The sequence below is a fragment of the Vulpes vulpes genome, chromosome 1 (assembly GCF_048418805.1).
Source record: "Vulpes vulpes isolate BD-2025 chromosome 1, VulVul3, whole genome shotgun sequence".
Taxonomy (NCBI): Eukaryota; Metazoa; Chordata; class Mammalia; order Carnivora; family Canidae; genus Vulpes; species Vulpes vulpes.
Genome location: NC_132780.1, coordinates 133,084,083 through 133,108,934, shown reverse-complemented (window position 1 = coordinate 133,108,934; position 24,852 = coordinate 133,084,083). Strand labels below are relative to the sequence as shown.

The following is a 24,852-nucleotide window of genomic DNA, read 5'->3' as shown; positions in this document are numbered from 1 at the left end:
GCATGTGGCTTTGAGGAGACACAGACAGAGGGAAACAAAATAAAAACAAAGGATGTGACAGAAAATCAAAGCGGGCAGTTGCCAAGCTCATCCTGGGGGCAGGCAGGGTCTCCTGATTTCCTGCATGTGCCACATTGACATCCTCCTGGATTAGTTTGTGGGGGGGCTCTAAGGTGCTCCAAATCTTCAAAGGCCAGAAACATTCTAGAAGTTTCCACAGCCTCTTTACTAAAGGGAGAAAGGGGCCCCTGCCTTTCAGAAGCATCTTCCTGAGGAGGGCTATGGGGTAGAGACTAGAATTTCTATTTCACCTTCTACCACGAATGTTTATAACCGAGGGCTACTATGAACCAGGCACTGTGCTGAGTTCCTAATTAGGGAGCTAAGAAAGTAGAACAGCTCATTGACCTAAGCATTTCAGTGAATAGAGGTTATTTCTTAGATTAAAAAAAAAAAAGGCTTCTTAGTCTAAGAGAAATCTGAAACCCATAACTAGTCGACACTCTGCCTGGCTGGGTTCAGTTCCAAGGAAGGAGGACAGAGGTGGGACAAAGTGTCAGGGCCTCCTCATTCCAGACTCTGCTTCAGCCATTCACTGTCCTGTCGCTCCGTGCTCACAACCTGGCAGGCGTTTACCCTGTTCCTCCCTTTACAGGCCAGGAACCAGGCTTCACGGCCAGTGGTAGTGCCAGGATCCTGCCATCTTGGCCACGCCTGCTCTCTAGACATCTAAGGAAGAGCACAGCAAGTATTAGTTCTCAGGGTCACAAGAGTTGCCCGGGCACCGTCTGCTGGTCTTTGTGGGGGAGATGACACACAAAGTGCCTGTGACCACAGGTCCTGACTACATCCTGACACTGTGCAAGGACTGTGCATTCATCACTTGAAAAAAAGCTCTGTCAACAAACCTTTGAAATAGGAACTGCCCAATTATACAAAGAAACTGAGGCTCAGGGATCCCTGGGTGGCGCAGCGGTTTGGCGCCTGCCTTTGGCCCAGGGCGCGATCCTGGAGACCCGGGATCGAATCCCACGTCAGGCTCCCAGTGCATGGAGCCTGCCTGTGTCTCTGCCTCTCTCTCTCTCTCTCTCTCTCTCTCTCTCTCTGTGTGTGTGTGACTATCATAAATAAATAAAAATTAAAAAAAAAAAAAAAAGAAACTGAGGCTCAAAGCGAAGTGGCTTATCCAAGGGCACAGAGCTTTTCAGTGACAAAGGGACAGTTAAACCTCTATCTGACAAACCCTAAAGTCGTGTTCCAGGCTCTTTCTTCTTGCTTAGGTGGGGTCTGTTGTAGACAAAGCAGAGTGTGGAAGGTGCAGGGAGCAGCAGCCGGAGAACCAGAGCAGGGAATCCATCCTAGGGCCAGGGCGCACTTGGGCTCTAGCACTAATGTCCCTACCGCAGAACCTCCCTCTCACCCACCTGCTCTCCACCTCTGGGGCAGGGGCAGTGATTACTTCTTTACCGATACAGAATCCCAACTCTTAGCACTGCGTGGACCTCTGGAGGTGGGTGAGGGGAGGGCTGGCCATGGCCTCACGGTGAGGGAGAAGCAGGGTCAGGACATGACCCAGGCCATGGTATATGCAGCCCAAGCACCGGGCCCAGGGCCTTCAGCATCTAGGGGCCTAGAGCAGGCTGACTCAGGGAGAGGCTGACCCGTTAGAGCTCATGCAGGACAGCTTGAACCTGCTTAGTGGACTGACTCACACCACCACACAGCATCTGGGTGTCCTTCCTTGAGAATGTATAAATGAGAAATCGTGTCTGCTGTTGCAGCTGTAATTAATTTTACTTTCCATTTGAATGGTTTCTCCTTCCTGCCAGTATCCGTCATTGGGCTTCACCAGTGTGGGCACAGAAAGTTATCTCAAACGGGGCTTGTTGATGCCGAGTGGGGATTCCAAGGCCCAGAGCCTGGGCATAGCTCAGTGGATATGTGGAGAGGGGAACAGAGATGCCTGCAGCCAGGGGCCAGGGAAGGAGCATGGAGAGCAGGAAATGCCTCTGGGAGTCCAGAGGAGAGTCCTGGCAGAGGTGGAGGGAAGGGCTGTTGCAGGACCCATGGCCCTTTCTCCCTAGGTTTCCCTGGCCCTCCAGGGCTGATTATCTTCAGAGTCTTCCTGACCATATATTTTAACAGAAGGAAACATTCTTTTGCGTCTTGAGAGGTATCTCACTTGTTAATATTTTGCTGGAAATTTCTTTAACTGTTGGGCATGTCTTCAACAAATAGCAGAAAGGCCTAAGAAGGGAACATTTGGGAATGTGGCACATTGCGGTGGACCCTTCTCAGCCAAAGGGAAAAGAGGCTGAGAGGCTTGCTGAGAGGGTTCCAAGGCTGTTAGAGGCCAGAGACCTCTGCCTGTTTCACTCATAGCTTTGTCACCTACATCTAGAACAATGCCTGGCATGTTGTCCGTATGCAATAAAAATGTTGAGTGACCAAGGGAACTTATGGTTGGAGGGGGCACCATAGATATAAAAAGAAGAGTCTGAATAGTCAAAATAAGTGCTGCTGACTTTACAATTGTGGCCTTTTGGAGACCCCTGTGAGGGACAAGGATGAGGACTGGGAGAGGCGGGGACGTGCTGGGGTGGGGAAGGGGAGCCTCAGGGATGTGCAGGCCTCAGAGGCAGGGTGGTGGCCAGGTCCAGGGGGGAGTTTGACATGGAGGTGGGAAGAGGGCAGAGAAGTGGGTCATGAGCCTCCCCAGCTGAGGGCACAGCACAAGCACAGGTAGCTGTGACAGAAGCCACCATTCTTGAGGGCAGTGACAAGTTCCGGGCAGGGGAAGCGGGGATGTTCGCCTGGGCTCGGGAGCTGTGCCAGGGAGTTAGCTGGTCCTGCTCAGGGCAGAGGGAAGCTATCCTGTTTAGTCACAAGAAAGCTGAGGTCCAGCAAAGGACTAACTTGCCTGAGGTCACATAGCCCCGTCCCTGCCATATTCAGTTCACAGAGTTGCTTCTTTCCCATAGCCCTGAGCATGGACCTGCTGGCAGGAGCCAGGTGCTCAAGGAGTCGTCTTATGTTTCTCTGTTCGCTGCAGTCTGGCCCAGTCAATCTGTGCCTCCCGGGGGCTGTGTCACAGAACTTCCCAAACTGACACCTTCCCCCAGCTCAGTGCCCTGAGCAGCAAGAGCAGCTTATCTCAACCCCACACGCCCTGCTATCCTAGTGATCCCCAACCCCGCTGCAGCACAGACCTGTCCTCACTTGGAGAGAGAGCTTGATGGTGACAAGTGCAGTTTCATAGAAGAGGAGGAAGAAGCACAAACGTTACCAGTTCTGTTTCCGAAGCCAGAGGCCCTCTCCACCCGTCATTCTTCAAAGGGCTCCTGAGGATGGGTGCCAACAACAGCACCTGTGTTGGGCCTCACCTCCCAATTTTGTGGAAACAACACCCCTTCATGACCCTTGTTCTCCTGGTCAGGTCTTGGCATCCCCATTCTCTTCATACCAGGCACAGCATCCTGCCATCCATCTGCTACCCATTACCTCTGAACATCTGCCTTTTTGAAGCCTTAGTAGAGGTCAAGGTGTTGTATTCACCCTGCCCCCCAAATCAACAGTGGAAGTTAGCTAGGCCCAAGGCAATCTGGAGTCAAAGGGCTCAAGTTCCAAGACCGCCTCAAAGCAAGCTTTACACCATGCATCTGAGGACAAGCCAATCTGCATCCTGCAGAGAACAACTGCTATCTGCCCTCCATTGCAAAGAACATGCCACCTTACTGCCTTATGCTAGTATGGTCATGGTTGGTCTCAGTGGCTATTCTGCATCACCACAGGGAACAGTATGTCCCCTGCAAGAGCTAATGCCCCCCTAAAATAAGCAGTCAAATGAGATGCCATGGGATGGGATAAACAGGGCGGCTGAGCAACCTGTCCAAAATCTTATGAGGGTGCCTAGAGGAAAACTCAAATTTCCTGACTCCTAGTCTGGTTCTCTTACAAATAAGTAGAACCTCAACTTTTCCTTTGAGGCTTTCTCCCCCCAGTTCACTTTAACTGTGGCTTCAGCCAGCTGCTGACCTTCGCTGAGAATGCAAAGCAGGGGCACCTACCATCACTGACCTGTGCTGGTGGGAGTTGCAGAGCCAAAGGGCTTCTGTGGGGCCCCTAGCCAAGGCCAAGAGCTTACTGGGACCTGATTCCCACTGGCTCCTTTTCCCAGCCTTCTTGGGAGTGGCTCCCAACACACAGTAGATAGATGGAATGGTCTTCCTGACTCAGATTGGCACCTGCAAGGGATGGCAGTAGCACTAGCCTAGCTCACTGGCTCACACACCAGGCCCCTTCTTTGAGGGGATGCACTGGAGCACGAGGCCCAGGCATAGCATGTTCCTGGGAAAGGAGGTGTGGAGACTAGAGTGGTCAGTGGGAGATGGCTCTGGGCCCCGGAGAACTTCTAGTCACACTCAGCCATCTGTTTGAGGAGTAACCTTGGGCAAATGACTTAATCCAAGAGTCCTCAGTGTGGAGTCTATGGACCCCAAGAGTCTGTTGATGGGCTTCAGGGATGCCAGTGAACACCTGGATTTTACCTGACACTTGGTGTGTGAGGAGGTCTGTGCCTCCGATAGAGACACATGGGTCCCTGGGCCCTGCCTCGCGGGCTTCACTTTCTACACATGCACATGGTACAGACTGGAATACCTAAACACTCGGACAGTCTGAGACACCAACACAGAATCCCCTGTTGCTGTTCACACTGAGGTGTCAGCAATCAGAAGCCACTGAACAGTCCAAATCCATCTTAAAGTGTACTTAGTTAATTTCACAGCCATGAAAACAGTTCTCAATTTCTTCTACTGTAAAGGGGACAGGACAAAGCCAGAGTGGAGTTATGGGGATGCCAGCTGATACCACCTCAACCCCGAAGAACTCTACATGGTCTGGCAGAGAGAAAGGAAGAGGGAGAGCAAGAGGCTTGGTCTGGAAAGGGCCCCAGAGTGAGCCTGCTTTGTCTCAAGGTTAAAGGGCCCAGCAGAGATGAGGAAGCATTTGGTGGTGTGTCAACCCTTGACCACCACCGCCCCTGCCACCCCAGAGTTAAGTGGTCACAGAAATTAGTCAGTCCAGGAGGCAGGAGCCACACTGACAGTATTCCTTTCAAAGCCCAGCTCTATGGACCCTCCAATGTCCCTAGTTGAGGAAAATTTCCCTCTTGGGTCCTGCTTCACACTGGGGCACAGAAAATTCTGACACAGCAGCCAGCAGTTAGAGTGCTATGTGGGGAGAAGACAGGGCTGGGCAGCTGGAGAGGAAGTCGATGCAGGGAGGTGTCCAGGCAGCAGTGCCATAGCACTTCTGCCCAGGCCAAAAGAGGCCCTTTGGAGCCTGAGAGGAAGAAGGCAAAGGGAAGGAGCACAGGAAGCCAGGGTAGGAACCCAAGGGCATGGCCTCACTATGCACAGAATGCTGGCTTCCGGGGCTAAAGAGTGAGGAGATAATCTAGGGACAGAACAGAAAGAGAAGCTCCAGGGTCTGAGGACCAGGCTGGAAACAATAAAGAATGACCTCCTCCCTGAGCCTGTGCTTTTTAGCTCTTTCGGGGACTGCTCCTCTTTGTCAGTCCTCTCTCCCCAATGCACAGGAACAAGCTGGCCATGGTCTCAGAAACAGACAGGAAAACAGTAGGAGCCTATCTTCACGTAGTAGAAACCTGTGGAGAAATAAATTGACAGGAGGAGCTAGAGGCCTCACTGACGATGCTGTTCGAGGTGACAGGCTTATGGCTCAGTCTGTTTCTAACCCATCCTGAGCTGGCTCAGACTCATTTCCACATTCCATTTGTCCACCCAGCGCTGCATCCACCAGTGCCCGCTCTCCACTGTGCCCTGCCATCTAAGGTGCACCCAGACTCTGGGGTCTCTCCATCTGATGAGGGCATAACCAGAGGGCCTCCTGTAATGTGGCTGTCAAAGTCCCTCACAGTCGAGCCCAGGCTACCTCTCCTGCCTAGCCAAGGCCCCCTCCCTCACAATACTCACCCACTGGTCTCCTTACTCACAGCAGGTCACTCAGCTCCACACTCGCCCCTCCTCTGTGTGTGGTCCCTCCAAGTCCCACAGCCTCTGTAAACTCTCACAGAGCAAGCACAACCCAGAAGTTCAAAGCTGGACAGATCTGGGCTAGCATCTTGACCCTGCTACTTACTGGCAGTGCCTTCACTCTCTGGACCTCACAGCTCCATCTGAAGACTTGACCAACAATATGCCCAGGATTGTGAGCCAGCTCAGCACCCAGCACACAGTCCATGCTTGGGAAGGTGGGTTCTCCTCCCCTGTGCTCCTGCAGCATCTATATGCCTCACCACAGCACTTTCCACCTAGCTGGTCTATTGTTTTTATTGCTTTATGTGTCTTGTTTTCCCAGCTAGACCATCAAGTTCCTTCAGACACATGCATTATTTGCTTTTCTGACTTCTGATCCATTCATTGTAGGAAATGCAGAACAACTATTACATTCTAAAAAAGAGAGGAAGTCAACTACAATCCTCTTTAGATAACCACCGACAATGTTTTGGCTTACACCCTTGCACCTCTCGTGCAGAGGTTTTCTTTTTTGAAAATTAAGATTGTGTCGCATATGGATTTCTGTGTCTTGATTTCTTCACTCAACATTCCGAGGTGAACATTTCCCCTTGGTGAACGTCAGACATTCTTCAAAAACATGTTTTAACACCCACATGACACTCCAGCACGTGGAGCACCATCCCTGATGCAACTATCACCCTCTGAAGGAGGTCAATTTCAGTCCCCAGACGTGGAGACCTCCTGCATCAGCATGCATTGAGCCACAAACTCGTCCACCACCAATTACCTTCCTGCCATGTTGATACAATACACTTTCACTTTTCTCCTAAGAAAGCCCCCTTCCTGTGGGCAGGACTTGTGAAAAATGGACTGGCTGTGATGTGTGAGTCAGGGTTGGGGGCTGGCCAGCAGAGGTGGGAGCTAGATTCCTGGCCCTGTCTCTTAAGGCATCAGCTGGATCAGCCTCGGGAACACTTGGCAGCTCCCGCTGCCCTGGCCCTGACACCTGCAAATCAAAGGTGCTTTCTGCCAACAGGCAAGAGGATGTGAATAAAGTTCAAGGTGCAATGTTTGCCCAGCTCAGTCTTCACATCACAGGAGGAACAGCCTGGAGTAAGAGGACGCTGGACCTAGACAAGACCGGACCCAGGGGGACAGGACAGAAAGTCTTCAATCTTCTAAAGGGCTTCAGTGTGTTCTATCTGGCCCAAAAGGTAAACCTGGGGCCAGGAGACAGAAACCACAAGGAAAGAGATCTTGGCTCAGCCTGAGCAATGCAAAGAATGAGAGGCTACTACTTTGTAAGATGGTGAATTCTGTGTCACTAGAAAGCACCAAAGCCAAGATTATCTGGAAGGGTTTAAGGCACAGATGATTAGAACATGTGATGGTAAAGTCCCTCCCACCCTGATTGGGACCCTTGTCACAGGGAAGTGATACAGCAACACCTTGTCTGTGAAACACTCTTCGTGTCCAGATGACCGACATCTAGAGCCTGGCTCCCTGGCAGTTACTTGTGTATCTTGTAGAAGAGTCTCCCGGGCATTTCAGAACCAAGAAAAACATTTACAATCTACCGAAAGCCTAACTACATGGACACATACCATAGCTAATGCGACAGAAATTATACCATATGTACCAAGAAAACGTTTCTAAATAAATATGTCCCCTTCTTGTGTATTTTTTACCTTTTTTCTGGTTGCTAAAACAATTAGTCTTCCAGTACATCTGGCAATTTACATGCAATTACCCAGGATGCTTTGCATGGCTACTTAGGCCACTCTAGGTATCAGAAGTAACATGTTCAACTGAGGTGTAATCAGCATTTCTTCCTACACAGACTCCACCTGCCAGCACCCCACCCGAAATGAGAGAGCAGTGAGGACTAACAGACTCTACCCAGGGCAATGGGAGGGGCCTAGAAGGGTCCTGGAAAGACTGAGCTACCTGCCTCCCTCAATGAGTATCCTTCCCCAAAAGAAAGAGCCGTTCTAACAGAGGCCCTATATCATGCATGGACATTTGGTTCAGGGCCAGACTTAACCAAGATGCCCGCCTAGCTACTTTCTGGGTCCGAGCATGGGGAGGGGCAGGGAAGCAGTTTTAAAGGGAGTCTTGATGTTCAAGGGTTGGGAACCTTACCCTTTCCAAAATTAGCAGAAGGGGTGAGAAGTTAAGAGCTCAGCCTCTAAAATCCTGAAGCAAAAGGAAGGGACACTGTGAAGTCCACAGCCCCCCTTCCTTGCCTGTCTGACAGCTGGTCTGGTGAAGAGGGTGTGCTCGGAGAGGGAAGGTTCCTCAGTGCTCAGCACCAGCAGCCAACTGCCCAGCTCACTGGCTGAGCCACCACCTCTATGCTGGATTTGTCAGCCTTCCCCCAGGAACATGGTGAGTCAGGGGTTAGGTTATAAGAACCATAAACATATCCAGTTTAGCTTTAAAAAACTGCTATTTAAGAACCTAAGATTTTTAAAAGTTGAAAAATAACTGGCTGTCAGCTGGCTTTGGAAGGGTTGTTTGCTGCAAACTTTACTGTCTGCCCTGGAGATGGAGATGGCTCAGGTGAGGCGAGCCTGTCCTTGTCAGCGTTGCTCCTGGCAGCCCCAGACTAGCACTCGGGGCAAGCTGCTATTTGGGAAGCACCAAATGCAAGCCCATCAGTGGGAAGCCCACAGGAACCCACACTGGAGACAGGAGCTCTGGGCTGACTGGCCCTGACTCCTTTACTTTACCATTTCCTGGAGGGCCTCCAGGAGAGGGATGCTCGTGGGTACCCTGCCTGAGCTACTTTCTGGACCGAAAAAAGGAGCACTGGATTCTACGCCCAGGATCACAGCCGGGCCTGTACTTCACAGGCAACCTGAGGAAAGGCACCTAGATTTTTCTTTTTCTTTGGCACCTTGTGCTGTATAAAAAGATAGTACAAAATTATACCTCGGAAAAGCAACCAATCCTTCAAACCACTAATTCAGCCTCTCCTCTGGGCCATCCCTGAGGTTATGATTCCCTGAGGTTTCACGGCCACATTTCCCAGCCTTGATGCTTGGTGTGGGGTAGGCAGGGAAGAAGCCATTCTGTTGGACAGGGCTCCTTGCTTCAATGACTACCTGCTTGACAACAGCATTCTGGAAGGAAACTTCCAGATAAAGGAAACTTCTGGTATCCAACAAAGATGGGACAGGGAGTCATCACAGGAAACTTGGCTGTCTTGCCCTCCCAAACTCCTAGGGTCTGACCCAGAACAAGACAGCCTTGAGGCCTCACCGCACAACACTGGGTCTGAAAGCCGAGAAGGGGACCAGTGCAGGGAAAAGGTCTGCAGGCAGGGACCCTACCCCTTCAGACACAGACTCGCAAAGAGCTCTCACTTACAGAACTGTTTCAGGGAGCAGAGCTGAAGGGAACAGAGTTTAGAAAGAAGGCACAAAACACTCAGGCTGACTTCCCAGATGTCGAAAGTCACTTCAGAGAGCTCTTTGTACTGTTTCTCACATGCCCACAGGGAGATCAGAGAGGCAGGGTTCCTCGGGGCTGCACCCTGCCCCTGAGGAGGCCTCTGGGCACTTACCAGGAAGCGGACATCATCAAAGCCATTCAGAAGCAACTTGCTCTCATACTGCTGCAGCCCCACCGCCTCCAGCCACTCCCCGACGCTCTGCTCCAGCGTCCGTGAACCTGACGAGAGAGGAATCGGCAGACGCTTGAAAAGGGAAAAACCATTAAGGCGGTAGCAGCGGCACTCAGAGGAAGACAGGTGGCACTGCCACATCATAGTCATTACCATAAAGCAGCCAGACTATGTATAAGAGACCACAGAGCAGAGGACCTGCAGCTCCTTTTCCGGGTGCAGGCCAAGGGCAGGACAGCCTGGGCTGCACACTCACCCACCCCCTCTGTCCGAGCTGCTCCAGGGCCGCAGTAGCACATGCACGGTCTCTGCCCACAGATCGGGGGAACTCCGTGTCAGCGTTCACACTGAGGTATTTCAGGAAGTCTGTTCCCACGGGCACTAGAGGGGCTCAGGGGCTCCTCTCATCCATGCAACTTCTGGAGCCCCCATGGGGCTGTGGGCGTGGGGCAAGTCCTGCAACCTGGCAGCACACACTGGTCAGGAGAGCACACACATCTTCATGCAGCTGAGGGGCACAGGCACACAGTGAGGGCTCCGAGGGCCAAGCGGTGGCGGCGGCCGTTCACAGGGACCCGGCACATGCAACGCAAGCAGCACAGAACCCGGCAGTGGGGAGAAAAGAGACTTTTACTTGTTTTGCCCCAGCAGTCCCGGAATAAGCACACCATGGCCACCGGCCCTTTGTGCTCAGAGGGTCAAGGCAGAGGGGCCAGGGGTGGCACATGGGCCAGGGGCCCGGGGATTGGGCTCAGGTGTGGCTCGGCTGTGACGGTGACATGGCACTCCTTTGGGCTGCGTGGCCAGCGGAGGCCAGGAGCCCAGTCCCCAGCTAGACTCTGGCTGCTGGCGAGCGGGGCGTCTCCCACGCCAGGACGCTGTCTGAAGGGCTGCCTTCCCGGGCCGGGCTCTTTTGCCGGGGCTGGGCATTCATTTTCCTCTCCTGATAGTGGCTGCTCCTGTGACTCGCCTGCCTGCTCAGGTGGAAAGCCGGCAGGCAGATCCAGTCCTTGGCTAAAGACGACAAAACCCAGCCCGGATGAAAGAAAGGGGAAAAGGAAGCAGTCCTCTGTCAGCTGAGCTGTGGCAGCTTAAGTCTATTCACGTTCGGCGCCGTCCTCTGTTCGGCTGAGTGATAAAGACAGCAACTGTCCTCCCTGGGTCTCCCGATCTTGACGTTCTCCTCTGAGGGCAAGTGGGGAAGGGACGACATGTATCTGCTCTGCTCACGGCGGACAGGGGCGTGTGGTGGGGTGGGGAGGAACCGAGTTCAGCCCTCCCTACAGACCAGAGCTGAGCACCTAAACCCCACCTGCTTCTCCAGTTCTCCTGGGTAAGAACGGATGAAAGAAGGGAAAAAGAGCAAGGAAGGAAAAAGAAGAACCAACTATGAAAACATCACCTCCAGAGAACTCTTGACACGGTGAAAGTCATTCTGTTGTTCCTGGCACTTTCTGCCCTTCGAGGTGGGCCAAGGCCAACTGGCCTGGTTATCTGGGAGCCCCTGGCAACCCACTGTCCTAGGCTCCCCTTCCTCTGTCCTCTGCAGAACAGCTGGTGGTCTGGGACCCGGCGGCCTCCCGATGCACGCTGCAGCAGCCCTCCGAGACGCTGGGTGCCCTGCCCTTGAGTGGGGCTGTCTGCTCCAGGGAACCTAGGCGGCAGGCTCTTGTGTGTCTATGAAGTCAAGTGTCCCCGGCTGCTGATTCATTCCTGCTTGTAATCCCCCAGCCAGGCAGCTGTGGTCCTGCTGCCGGTGGATGTGTGCCCTCACAGAACGGCAGCAGAGTGCTTTGTCTGGAGGCTCCTGGGCTCCACGCTGCCTGCTGCCGGCCCCACAGCCTTCGCTCGCTCTCATAATGTCTGGCCCTCCCCCTCTCCCCTCCCCATCACCCTCCTCCCTTCCACGCTCAGGAAAATACATCAGGGATCGGACATCGGAGCAGAAGCTGCTGCTGCCGCCACCAAGAGAGAAGGACACGGCAGCACAAGCACCAGAGCAAAATGACAGGTTCCTCAGCATCTCATGTCGGCTGACACAAATGCGTATGAAAGGCGGAGATGGGGGAAACTCTACCTGCAGCTCAAGGGGCTGGAAACAGCTTATCGGGGGCAGAAGGCACATTCCTACAGTTTGGGCCAATAGCTTCTAGGACAGCCAGAGAAGGGGACAGAGGAATGACACGGCCCTGAGGGCACAGCCCACAGGTGAAGTGACCCCCCTACCCCACTCACCATGTAAGAAAGAGTGTGCCTCCCTGCCAAGAGGAAAAGCCATGGGGCATCACAAAAACGGCAATGAAATAAAGATGTTACACCTAATATTCCTCAGGTGAGCGAGCGTACTCAACAACTTAGCAAGAGACTTCTCTTGGGGCCTCTCGGAGCCCAAGGGAGAAGCACCAGTCCCAGAGCAGGCTCCTCACAACCTAGAGGAGGACATGGGAGGGGAGGCGCCAAGGTAAAGGACCAAAGCCCAAGTACAGCTGTGAAGACAGCGAAGGGAACATGTAGAAACAAAGACCCTGGGACCACAGGTCACCTCTAAACATGCTGGGGGGTACCTACAGCTCAACAGACTGTAGATGGCCTTGGTGAAGAAGGGGGCTCTGTGTGCAGGGAGGTCAGGCCCCGGAAGGAGCCTGCATTGAACGGCTACTCAATAGCTAAAAGGCTGGCTTTAGCAAAAGAAAGCAAGTGATCTCTTCTGCTGCTCCACACACAAGCCTTTGTTGAAAGCAGCCAGGGGGCCTGGGCCAGGAGGAAGGCATCCCTTCCTGGGACTCCTGACAGCAGAATGAGTTGTGAAACCTGTCTGTTGGGGATTTGGGTAACTAGGTCCATTGCTGGCAGCTGAGGTTCCCAAGGCCCAAGACAAGAATAAGACTCCAGTTCCTCTTAGGGTCTCATCCTTCAGGACATGTCCTCTGCAAAACCAGTCACACTGAGCAATCCTATGCTTGTTAATGGCTTCCTGCTGGAAGGCCTGCTCCTCTTCTTCCCAGGCTGGCAACCCCAGAGCCCAGGCCTCTTCTAGATCCAGAAATCTAAGGACAATCTGGACCCTGCTACTGACCATTCAAAATAAATAAGAATTCTGCTTTGGTCTGAGCTGAAGGCTAATGCTCCCTGAGGTCCTGGGGAAAGCCTCTTCCTGACTCATCTGGTAGAAGACAGAGTTCATGGGCAGACAGTTCTACTTTCTCCATGCTTCCTGGCCTGGTAGCAGTACACACACACAGTGGGCCAGGACTCTGCAGCTTGGGTGGACACACCCTCTGTTCAGGTAGCTGTTCTTTTGTGCCTGCCCTGGACTCTCCTAAGGGGCTAGATGGAGGATAGCTCAGCTCCACAGTGCTAAAACAGGACCATTGGTTGGGATCCAATGACGTAGGCAGGTAGCCAGACCAGCTCTCACCACTCATATGGGTTTGCAGGGGTAAGAACTGCTGAGTGGGACCCATGGGGCAAGGAAAGAGCTCAGTATCACCATCTCCGAGAGGGACTCTTCCAGAAATGTGTTTTTCAGAGGTGCTGCCCCATCTCCTGATTTATCAAAGTTGAGAGGTAATGGCCTACTCTGACCCAAACTCTCAAGCACATGCAGTCCTGGACATACAGGGGTACAGGAAAGCAGAAAGCAGCTTCAACTGAGCTGAATGCTATCTACTCCATTCCTGGCTGCCCCCAAAGCACAGCTTGGAAAACAGGCAACGGTGTTTGTCTCAGTACTGAACATCTATTCCCAACAAACACTTGACTCTTGATAAAGCCCGCATGCTACAACAGAGTGTGAGGTTGTTTGCCTGAGCATGGGGAAACAGAGCCACAAACTCTTAGCCAGCAGAGCCACCTCTGCAGACCCCAGCATGATCCAAGACCAACAGAGACAGACCAAACCCAGCTGGGCCCTCTTTGCTAGGAACCAGGGAAAGAAGGCTGCTGGAGGGAAGAGGCTCCAGGAATCCCAGGTGGAAAAGTGGTAGAGGGAGACAAGCCAGGGGAGCAGATGCCCCTCTCCTTTAGGTTTTTCAGTACGATTAAGTAATTATTTCATGGACAAAAACCAAGCAGATCTACTGTTTACCTCTTCTGCTCAAGTATTTGTATAGAGTACTCATTCCCAACAAATCCATGAGGCAGGTACTCTTATTCAAATGTTGAAGATAGAGAATTGGGGGCTTAGGGAGACTAAGTGACTCGCCCAAGACCTGTATGATACCCATGCTCTTTCCACAAGCACTGATGTGAGTACTTGTCCCCACCCCTCAGACTTCCTGACAGGGCCAGGGGAATGAGAAGGGTCACAGGTCAATCCTGGATGCAGCCTCCTGAGTGAGCAGGGAATACCATCCCTTCAGTTAGAGAGGCATTTCCTCAATGATAGGGAGAAGCCAGGCCCCATGAAGCTGCTCTCAGCAGGGGTTCTGACAGCAGGGTGGTCTACAGATGCTTAGGGATAAGGTGTGAGATTTGCTTTAGCTAAGAGGCACCTTTAGAAAGGTCACCTCACCTGAGAAAATAACACAACCACAATTCCATTATCAAAGAAAACAGCTCAGATATGGCCTCTCTAGCTGCCTGCTTCAAACAAAGGAAAATGAGGCAGGCCTCACCCCATAGGGCTTTGAAAAGAAAATAATACCCAGAGTAGCAGTGATCTGGAGTAAAAATGATGAATGACTAAATAAATGTAAAAATGAAGAAAAAGATGAGGACCGGCAAAGCCACTCCCTCTGGGTGATACAGGCTAACAGTCTGAGCCCACTGATCCAACCCAACACTGCCACTGCCATGGAGCAGGCAAACGAGAGCCACTTTCTCACGAAGGGCTAGTGCCAGAGCTGTCTGGGAAGCTGGAGAGACCAACGCTGAGGTATACTCCAATATGGGCCAATTGGAAAAAGCCTATATTTACAGAAATAATTATGGATAAGTGACAACCTTTAGAGAGAGAGAGAGAGAGAGAGAGAGAGAGAGAGGGAGAGGGAGAGGGAGAGGGAGAGGGAGAGGGAGAGGGAGAGGGAGAGGGAGAGGGAGAGGGAGAGGGAGAGGGAGAGGGAGAGAAACTTTCCTAAAAGGCCCGCCAAAAATGCAATTTCCCCTCCAGTATGTAAAAAGTGTCATAGCCCTAAAGTAACAGCTCAATAGGCTATATAGACACATGAGATTCTGAACTGCAAGAGCATGATTCGGGGCTGAGGCTGACCTCTCTCTCACACACCAAATGTCTGTCTTCTGAGTCAGAGGAAAAAACCCAAGCCAGAAAAGAGTCAAAGGTCTGTATTCCATGGCAAGAACGGCTGCTTGGTACAATACCTGAGATCTTCTGCTGTTCCTGAGAAAAGTCAATTCCTTCTCCAATAGAGCTCATGATTTTCTCAATCTGAAACAGAAGAGGAACAAAGAGAGGCTGTCAGGTTCAGGTTAAACATTGCCAGCTCACCATCAGTGCCTGGGGCGGGGGTGGGAGGGTGGGGAAGCCCTCCAGGTCTCTTCCAGGGAATTCCAAGGTCCAGCACCAACCTGCAAGGGATCAGAACTCTGCCGCACAGATCAAGGCTGTTCTGTGACCACAGCCTAACGGGGGGTGAAAGACACACTCTGAAGAGAGGAAGTGGGAAACAACCTGTGCTCAGCTGCTGGAAATGCCAGAGAATCTTCCTTCCAAGGCATTTATGTATCATTCCTTGCAGCAGTTCCCCCAGCCCAGCAGAGACAGGGCACTGGGGCGAACAGCAGGCCAGACCTGGCACATTTCACTGGTCACACCAGAACTTAAATTCCATGAGTAGAGACTTCGCCAACTTGGTCTCGTGCAACACCCCCAGTGCCTAGAGCAGTGCCTGGCAAAATCCTAAGGATCCAACATATAACTGATATTGCCTGACTGCTGGCTCTGAGGTCTGACAATTTTGAGAGCTGGGACCAGCAGAGAACCTGAACACAGGAACCTCTTAGAAGTCAAAGGGAGGTAGGCATGATTTTTTGTTCCCTGAAGGTACAGACACGTATCCTTCCTCTGGATCGCAGCAGAGAGAGCTGGTCTCGAAGTATCCAATGTCTCTGGCATTGCCCCCTGTGTGGACCACCTGTTCCAGCCATCTGGCTTTGGTCACCCTGAGTCAGATCCAAGACACCCCACTCCAGGAAATCTGGCCAGGGGCAGGACAGGGCAGTAACAAGGAGGCCACCTTCTTTTCCTCTCCTCCCCCTCTTTTGGGTTTGCTGTGATAATGAGCTCATTTGTAGCTTTTTTTCCAAAAAAAAAAAAAAAAAAAAAGAAACGAGAACCTTTTGTACCAGAACTTGGATGCTTTTTCCCTCAAGTGTAAGTAAGGAGCCTGGGTCTGACAATCAAAACAAACAAACAAACAAACAAACAAAAAACCCAACAACTTTCCAGCCAGCCTCCAGCTGGCAGATAAAGATGGCACATTTGACACCTAGCAGAAGAGCACAGAACAAGCACCATTGTTCCCTTTGCAGCTGGGAGCTGAGGCTATTTTCCTCCAGCCACAGAAATGACTGCTGACCCAGCAGTCACCTGATGGCCTGTTGACAGGCATGGTGAACTCCATCCCTGAGCTCAGCAAGAGCCAAGAGAAACACAACACATCTGACCTGTGGAGCACAGGGAGGTGTGCCTCTGCTTACTGGCCCCAAGTGCAGAGGCTGGCAGAGAAATGGGCGGTACCACAGCAGGTCTGCCCTGTCCTTGGAAGATAATGCCCTCCTCCTTCCCTTCCTACTGTATCACTTTCTTTGGCCTCCCCTGCCCCCATTTCAAGAGCTGCCTCCTTCAACGGACAGCATGGTGCAATGTCCACCCATGTGGACAGGCAAGTATGTTCACCCTTTCCCAGCCTCAGTTAAATCTACAAAAACAGGAATGGGTCTTGCCTCCGGTAAGTGGTTGTTGTATGGATTAAAAGTAGCATCTGGCCAAAGACCTGACTTAGTAGATACCCAGTAAAAGGCTCATTTGTTTTCCACTTCCCTTCTGTTTTTCTCAGAACTCGAATCTAGTAAGATCTTGTTATTTTTTAAATGTTTTTACTTGTATGTTTTGACAAGTCCTACATCTATATGTTCAAAGTTCAAAAGGTACAAAGGTTATTCAGAGAAAAACCTCCCTATCTTTATCTCCCAGCTGTCTAGCTCTCCTCTCTGCAGAAACTGGTATAACTAGTTTCTTAAGTATGCTTCCAGATGACTGTTGCAGTCACATGTAAGTAAACATATAAAGATATTCTACTCCCATAATAAGAGGAGGTCTATATATGCTGTTCTGCATCTTGTTCTCTGATAATACATTGGAATTCTTTCCACAGTTCATAAGAACATCTTTTTTTCTTTTTTCTTTTTTTTTTCTAAATGGATAAGGTATGTCTTCCAGTGTGTGGCTATTTATTTAACCAGTCCCTTGGTGGGCACATGTGTAGTTTCCAATCTTTTCGATTCTCAACAGTGCCATGACTATTCTGTACACATTTGTAGAACAAACACATGCAAGTGTATCTGTAGGATAAATCCTAGTTTCTCTCTTGACAGTTCTTCCAGGCACAAAATCTGGAATTCGCAGCAGGGACCCCACAAGTCATATAATCTCAACTCCAACTCCATGTCTAATTTTGCTAAAGGCCTTTTAGAGATGGGACACTTGTTATCTCTCATCAGTTTGTCCTATTTGCAGAAAGTGCCAAATTTGTAACATCTGTCTTTTTACAGATTCAAACTTTTTTTTTATCCAACTTCAACCCACTGGTCTGGTTATTCCCCTAGAGCACCTCCTCTTTCACAGGGAAGGCTTAGGGATATTGGTAGACAGCTTTTAGTTTTACAGACCAAGATGCTCCCCCACCCAGAGGCTGCACTGAAAAGCCTGGGTTACTCAGATCACAGAACCCTCCACACTGGGCAAAGAGCAGGTACTCTGTAGATATCTGCTGATGTGCCTTCCTTGCCATTTTCTATATTTATAGGAGAAAATTAGGGTCCTCGGAGGGCACTTGGGTGGCTCAGTCAGTTGGGTATCCGTCTCTAGATTTCGGCTCAGGTCATGATCTCAGGGTCTGGAGAGATTGAGCTCCAAATCTGGCTCCACAGGGAGTCTGCTTCCCCTCCCTCTTTCCTTTGCCCCTCCCCGCCTGCTTGTGCTCTCTCTCAAATAAATAAATAAATCTTAAAAAAAAAAAAAAAAAGTATGGTGGTCCAGGTGAGAAAACTTTTTCCTACATGGTAGTGGGAAGGGGATAATGGGTCCTTATCCCTGGAATGGCTCCACCAGGCTATGGATCCCTCTTTCAGGCTAAAGAGGGTGTAGGTGGGAGGGTCACCACTGCAAGAACCATGAGGGTTAGAAGAAAGCATGTTTTACTTGCCCTTTTACTCCCTCAGCTTGGCTCTTCTTAAATAGGCAACCTACTGAATGAATGAAACAAGTAGGATAGGGGGAGTTTCCGCATACTTAGAGCTAGTAGTGAAAAAGCTGTTTTCCCAAGGCCATGCAGAGTGTCAAGGGAGAAAGAGTTGAAATGGAGGATGATCCCAAGTAGCTTTTCATATAAAGTCAAGTCACCTACAGTACATATTTCATTGTCCTCATAATCCCCTGACATCCAAAGCACCTGCAGACCTAACCAATCAATGCCTCCTGGCCCAATTCATGAGATTTTGCCAAAGGGCCTTTTGAAATCACAATGAACAGAACACCCTGCTGCTTCTTTGGTCTGTTTCCTTCCTTCCTGCCTGCCCCAGGAGTCACTCTCACACCAACTATAAAGGGCTAGGGACAGCCCACGTTTCCACAGCCTACCCTCAGGCAGGGGTATGCAAGGACACTCACAACTGTTTCATTGAAACCGTACACTATGCTTTGTTGTCCTGTGAACTGTAGTAGCTAAGTCAAACTGAGAAGATTCTAGTTTATAGAGGAACTAGGAATACTCAGCAACTTATTGACAGTTTATAACCAAGCACCCCTTCCTGCCTTGGTGGAGACACAGGCCTAGGAGGAATATTGGTAGTGAAGGGGTCCTATTTGGGCAGAGACTGGCAGATGCCCACCCGGACACGAGAAGCACTGAGCTGTCTGGGGCTGTGATCCTACCCAGCCCCTCAGTCTGGGCTGGGGACACAGGGAGAAGCTGCACCTCACTTTCTGTCTCTGCCATACCCTCCATGGCCTAGAACCAGTAGAGACAGATTATGGTCACTTCAGTCTAGACAAAGAGGAGCTGTCACAGAAAAGAGATTCCATTCTGATCTATATGCTTTGTGTAGTTTCACCATTTAGGCTTGAGTTTAAAACCAATCTGATTAGGCTGTTTTCCCAGAAATGTTCTGCATCTCAAGGAAGAAAGAGGCAGGTGGAATGTCATGGAAAGGCACAGTTCAATGTTCTCTTTACTGTTATGTTGGGGGAGAGATAGACAATGCCCACACTTTAATATTGCACTTCACATAAGCTCTATAGGGAACTTATTTGTGTTTGGTAAGGTAATGCCTGAAATTTATTACCATGATGGATGCATGTATTTTAAAAATGCTTGGAAATATTCCATTTCAGAATGCATTTAGGACCAGACTCTTCCCTCCCACCCCCACCAGGGATGTATAATCATATTCCCCATGTGGCTGAAAAATAAGAACAAACACTAGAGATACTGCTGTTCAGGTCTGCTGACATGTGCTTGTTTAGAACACAGGATCCTGGGTGCTCAAAAGCTGGCAATGGGAGGTGATATTCTATACACAGATACAGAGGCCTCCATACCCTATCACTATGCCCTGGCTTCCAGGAACAAGTCAGATTATACTAGTCTTTTTATTGGCTATCAGGAGTGAGGGGAGGGAGAAGACAGCTGTTGGGGACAGAAATACTTCTCCAGGCACAGGAAGTCCAGAGGAGGACCACAAGCCTTGGTGCAACTTGGTGCCAAGGCCTATGTGAAACCTCCCTTCCGGAAGGTGGGACAAGTTAGAAGCAATGGCTATACTCAGGGGCTCCCATTTGTGCCATAGTCAAATATCAGGACAGCAGCAATTAGTCTCGTCAACATGCCCGTAAGTTTGGGGCTAATGTAGAGGAGAAAGGGAAAGGAATCGCCTTTCTCCTATCTTCTTTTGGAACAAATGGGAACACAAAGGGAGGGGTTTCTGAGATTCACCAGCCACATTTGGCTCCTGATGTCAGACATTCCCTCCCAACCCTCTTTCTGCTGCCTGGGTAGTTCTCAGCTCCCTATGACTCTCCTACCAGTTGGAAAATATGTACTAGTCCCCTTGGGCCTGTACCACCAGAGCTGGAGACTCCTTCTACCTCTCCTTCTGTGCCCCAATGTTTAATATATTATTGGCTCAGGAACACACTCTTGTTTGCACTGTCACTTCCCTGATTAACTGTTCTATGATGTGTCCCAGAGACACATAGACTATAGAATCACTAATGGTAAGGACCCGCATACTGTCTCTTTTAGAATCCACATGGGGCCATGCACAGAGAGAGCTGGCCCACTGGAGGTGGCCGGTGACAAAGAACAGCTACACTGTTAAATGCCCACGTCAGGCTAGTCACCTCACTATTAGAGTAGGAAGGGAGAGGCAGCCAACACTTCTGGACCCCAGCCTCGATTCTCCAACTTCCCTACCTTCATGTTTCTCTTTCTCCAACTTCCCCAGGTTGCTGGCACAGCAATCTCACACCCTCCAACTACCAGCTGGCCCTTTCCCTCAAAAGTCCTGCAGAGCCTCAACTCACTGCCAAGCAAACGTATTATCCCATTTTTCAGGTGAGGGAATTGGAGCTTTACTCTGCGGGCAGACTCCCAAATTCCTCATGGATGGCACAGCTCTCACTTCTGCTAAGTGCCATCAGTGGCTGAGCCTGCTCCCCCAGTGAGCTCGAGTTCCCGGAGCGGGGTACCCAGGGGGCAAGCCCTCTCCTCCGGCCAGATGGCCTTGCTTGGACAGCGCTCCCCATTCCCAGGAGCACAGGGCTAAGGAACTGAGCCTTAACCATCTCCATCTCTCTGGCTGCTGTGTCCGTGCCATCAGGTGACTGCTGACGTGCAAGTCAGCTGGCTCGCTCGTCCAGCTGGGCAAGGAGCCCTAAAGATTGCTGACAGCTGCACTCCTGGGCCCAGAAACCACATAAGAATTCATCACCATCTCTGTCTTATTGCCTCTTAGCAGCAGACGGACTTGCGGCCTAGAGTGGGCTTTGATTCCACATTTGAAAAAGGGTCACTGACCAGGGTCTGAGGTTACCCTTTTCCCTCTCGCCCCACCTCCGAGCAAATTACACACGGCCGCGGGAAAGACAGAGATGGATTGAAGTAAATTATTTGTCCTGATTTTCTAACCTTGCCAACTGCTTTTAGGAGAGGGAGGCAGGAGAGGATGGGGGAGGAGAGAAGAGGGCAGGGAATGAATAAAAGTCTGCCAACAGACACAGGGCCGCCTTTTGAGGCAGGGAGGAGGCAGAGGTTGTGGTGGCAGCTCTGCTAACAATGAGAGACTTCTTTTCCGCAGAGCACATTGTTAGTGGAGGCTTTATTTGTCTCATCTCAGGGGAGCACACAGATTGCTGCTGTATTTATGGTTGTACCCCTACCCAACCTCCACTTGAATCCCCTTTACATTGTTACTTTCCTTCTCAATCCCTCACTTTTGACCAGGCTGGGAGACCACAGAGTGGTTCTGTTTCAGAAGTGTTTTATACTTGTGTTGCTGACCATCTCACATTAAAGCCGGTGTGCACTTGCCCCAGGCTAGGCTGGTAGGGATGGGAAAGCCAGAGACACTCCTGCTTCCCCACTGCACCTCAGTCCTCAAACCCTCTCTTCCTTCCTCATTCCTACCTTTCACACATCTCTTGGGATACTGACTGGGCCTTGCCCTCCAAAGTAGCTCCCACTCCACTTCTTCCAGCACACTCCAGACCTGGCATCTTTGACAGGGAGGAAGACCTTATGGGCCAACAAGCCTTGCCAACGACCTTCTCATCCTAAAGCAGCCTGCTACTCAGGCATTCTTTAACTCAAAAGCCCCCAAGAAGCTGCTGAAAGAATACAGTTGGGAGACCTAGATTCCAATTAACTTTATTATTGCTTGCCACATAACTCTGGGTTATGTGCCAAATACTGGCTTTAATAAATGGGATGAGAATCTGAAAGATTAATGAGGATTATGTATCTGAGTTCTATTCTGATCTACTTTCTATCCAAGAGGAGGCTTATATTCAGGGAGTGGGGAGGAATGAGGAGGAAGTACACACACCTCAGAGACTGCAGTTCTCTCACACACCAGGCAACCAGCTTCGAGGACCTTCCTTGGTTTTTCTTTCACTATCACCAAGTAACTAACCTTCCCTTGCTCTCATTCTTCCATAATCGAATTTCATGATTGCACGCAGGCTGCACTGTCAGCCTGGCTATCGATTAAACCAGCCCAAGGAAAACACTCTAAATTTCCATTCAGAATGGATTTCCTCCCTAGTGTGGCCCGGGAGAGGGTCCTACAACCACCGGCTCCTCAGATTCTGCAGGGGAACATCTGGCTCATAATATGAGGGGAGTCAGATGTAAAACTTGGGAGCACCAAATGACATACACTTAAGATGTAAAAAAAAAAAAAAAATCCTATATATTTAATACACTACCCGTACCCATCAGCTGCCCTAGATTTTCGGCAAATCTGCAGATTTTTCTGTCTCTGATGCTACAAAATAGGAAGAAGTTAGATAAATTGACAGAATTCTCAAAATTCATTTTAAAGCACTAGTTAAAATCCTTCAGATAAGCCTGTTAAAAAACAAAATTCAACTGAGTAAATTTAAAGGTCTAATTGGCTTTACTAAATGATTCATGAATCGAGCAGCATCCCATCTAGCAAGTAGGATGAGAGCTCCAAAGAGCTACAGGAAGGGAAAGGATTTTAAAGACAGGACGAAGAAGTCAAAAAACAGAAAAAAGGATTATTTCAGGTAAGGTCACCTTCTTTGGGGGACCAAAGGGTCTTGACAGGTAGATTACCTTGTCTTTCTTTGGGGAATGTCATAGGTTAGCTTATTGGTGCTGACCAGAAAAATTCCAGACTGATCCATTAAGAGTACATTTCTAGAGGAGGTTCAAAGTGCAATTAGGTTAGGTTAATGAAGCCCCAGTCTATGGGCAGCCTGGGTGGCACAGCAGTTTAGCGCCTGCCTTCAGCCCAGGGTGTGATCCTGGAGACCTGGGATCGAGTCCCATGTCAGGCTCCCTGCATGGAGCCTGCTTCTCCCTCTGCCTGTGTGTGTCTGCCTCTCTCTCTCTGTCTCTCATGAATAAATAAATAAGATTAAAAAAAAAAAAAAAGCCCCAGTCTGGTGACCTGCCCCAATGGATGCCATTTTGGGCCTGCCTGTGGTTTTGTTTTTAACAAGCCTTACACAAAAGCACACACACTGCATTGATTCCATTTATAAAGGTCTAGAACAGGGAGAACTAATCTATGAAGATGGAAAAATTTCAGAAGAGTAGTTGTTGGGGGTAAGGGAGTGGTAAGGAGTACCTGGGAAGGGGCATGAGGGACTTTCTGGGTTTATGGCAATATTCTGCATCTTGATAGGAATTTGGGCCATGCAAAGATAGTTATCTATCAAAACTCAGGGAATGGTAGAGTTAAGACTTGCGCATTTCACTCTGTATACATTTTACTGCCTCTCCCCCCAAACCCTATGAACAAGTATCTCTCAAACTCTAGTTAGTGGTACACATGGTTAAACTGTTTAGGGGTGAAATGTATGACGTCTGTAAGTTACTCTAAAGTGCATCAAAAAATAGGCAATTTCTAAGTGGACTGGGGGATGGGTTGATGTGAGATAAAACAAGTATGGTAAATTGCAATTGTAGAATCTGGGCTCCGGGTGGTGGATATACAGGTATTCACTATTTGAGTCTCTTTCAAGTTTATGCAAGTTCAAAATTTTTCAGAATAAGAGACTGGGAAAAATATTTCTTTCAGGATCACATCTTTTAGAGAACAATAAATTTTAAGATCAACACTGATGTGAGTTTCATCATTTGTAATGAACTCCACTCAACATGCTAATAAGCAGAGACATTGCCCAGCAGGCAAAGGAAACAAACAGAAAGGAATGTGGGAAAGCTGACTTTACCATTATTCCGTGTCACCAGGCTTTCAGGGTGAAGGGCTCTCAGCACAGCTTCTCTGTTGTGGTGTGGCTTTCTCTATTCTGGAACCCAGGCTAACCCCAGTCTTGACAGTCTGAAAGCTCAATTATCAGTGTTCTCAAGGATGAGAGCAAACCCTGGGAAACTGGTTCATGTTAATCTGACTCAAAAAGACCCTGATCCCTCCATCGCTGACTTACATTGGCATGATAAGTAGTACATTAGAATACTCAGCTAAGAGAAGCACTTGTATCCTCTATGGCCTGAATCAATAAAATGAGATCAAATCCGCCCTCAGAACACTGACAGGACAAGGGAAACGGGGGTGGATTGTGTCGAGAGCTTACTTACTAGATGATCCCTTTCCTACTTCGGGAGGTCGTCTTTCCTGAAAATCGAATTCGGGTGCTCACAGTAAGGTATCCTTCTCCTTGGAAACTGTTTGTTTTTTTTTAAGATTTTATTTATTTATTCATGAGAGACACACAAAAAAAGAGAAAGAGGCAGAGACATAGAGGGAGAAGCAGGCTCCTTGCAGGGAGCCCAATGTGGGACTTGATCCCTGGACCCAGGATCACTCCCTGAGCCGCAAAGGTAGATGCTTAACCGCTGAGCCATCCAGGCGTCCCTGAAAAGTACTTTTGATCAACGTTACCACTCGGGCCTTCTAGGGTTGTTAGGTCCCAGGGCCAGGTTCTGTCAGTGGGGGCACTCTGCTCTGAGCATTGACTGAGTACCCTGCCAGTGGTTTGCTTCATCCTCACAGTCAGCCCAGAGTAGAGCTCTCATTCTGCCCACTTTACAGAAGAGGAAACCAAATATTTAGAGAAGTTAAATAATGCCCATGGTCAGAGTTCTAGAAATACAGAACCAGTGCCCAACTCATTATCTTTCTAGCTCATGCTGTCCAGCTTACTTAAGGCTTAGCTTCTGCTCTATTAAAGCTCAGGGCACAATTTCAAATACACAGACTGGGAAACACTAAATGGGGTTTGCACAGTGGAGG

At 49.9% G+C, this 24,852-nt stretch overlaps 1 protein-coding gene across 12 annotated transcripts in view; it reads right to left on the bottom strand.

Annotated features, from left to right (window-relative positions):
• ANKS1A (ankyrin repeat and sterile alpha motif domain containing 1A) overlaps positions 1-24,852 on the bottom strand; it is a 179,939-nt gene that overhangs the window by 14,988 nt on the left and 140,099 nt on the right. For 11 of the 12 annotated variants that reach the window (XR_011995954.1, XM_072730517.1, XM_025990780.2 and 8 more), the window contains 2 exons: positions 14,989-15,055; positions 9,610-9,716 (listed from right to left, as the gene is read on the bottom strand). Coding sequence is in view for 11 of the 12 variants with exons in the window: in XM_072730517.1 (XP_072586618.1) it covers positions 9,610-9,716; positions 14,989-15,055 (174 nt within the window). In the remaining variant the exon portion in view is untranslated. Of the gene's footprint in view, positions 1-9,609; positions 9,717-9,925; positions 11,524-14,988; positions 15,056-24,852 lie in introns of those variants that run through there. The other variant, XM_025990784.2, reaches the window with a different exon arrangement.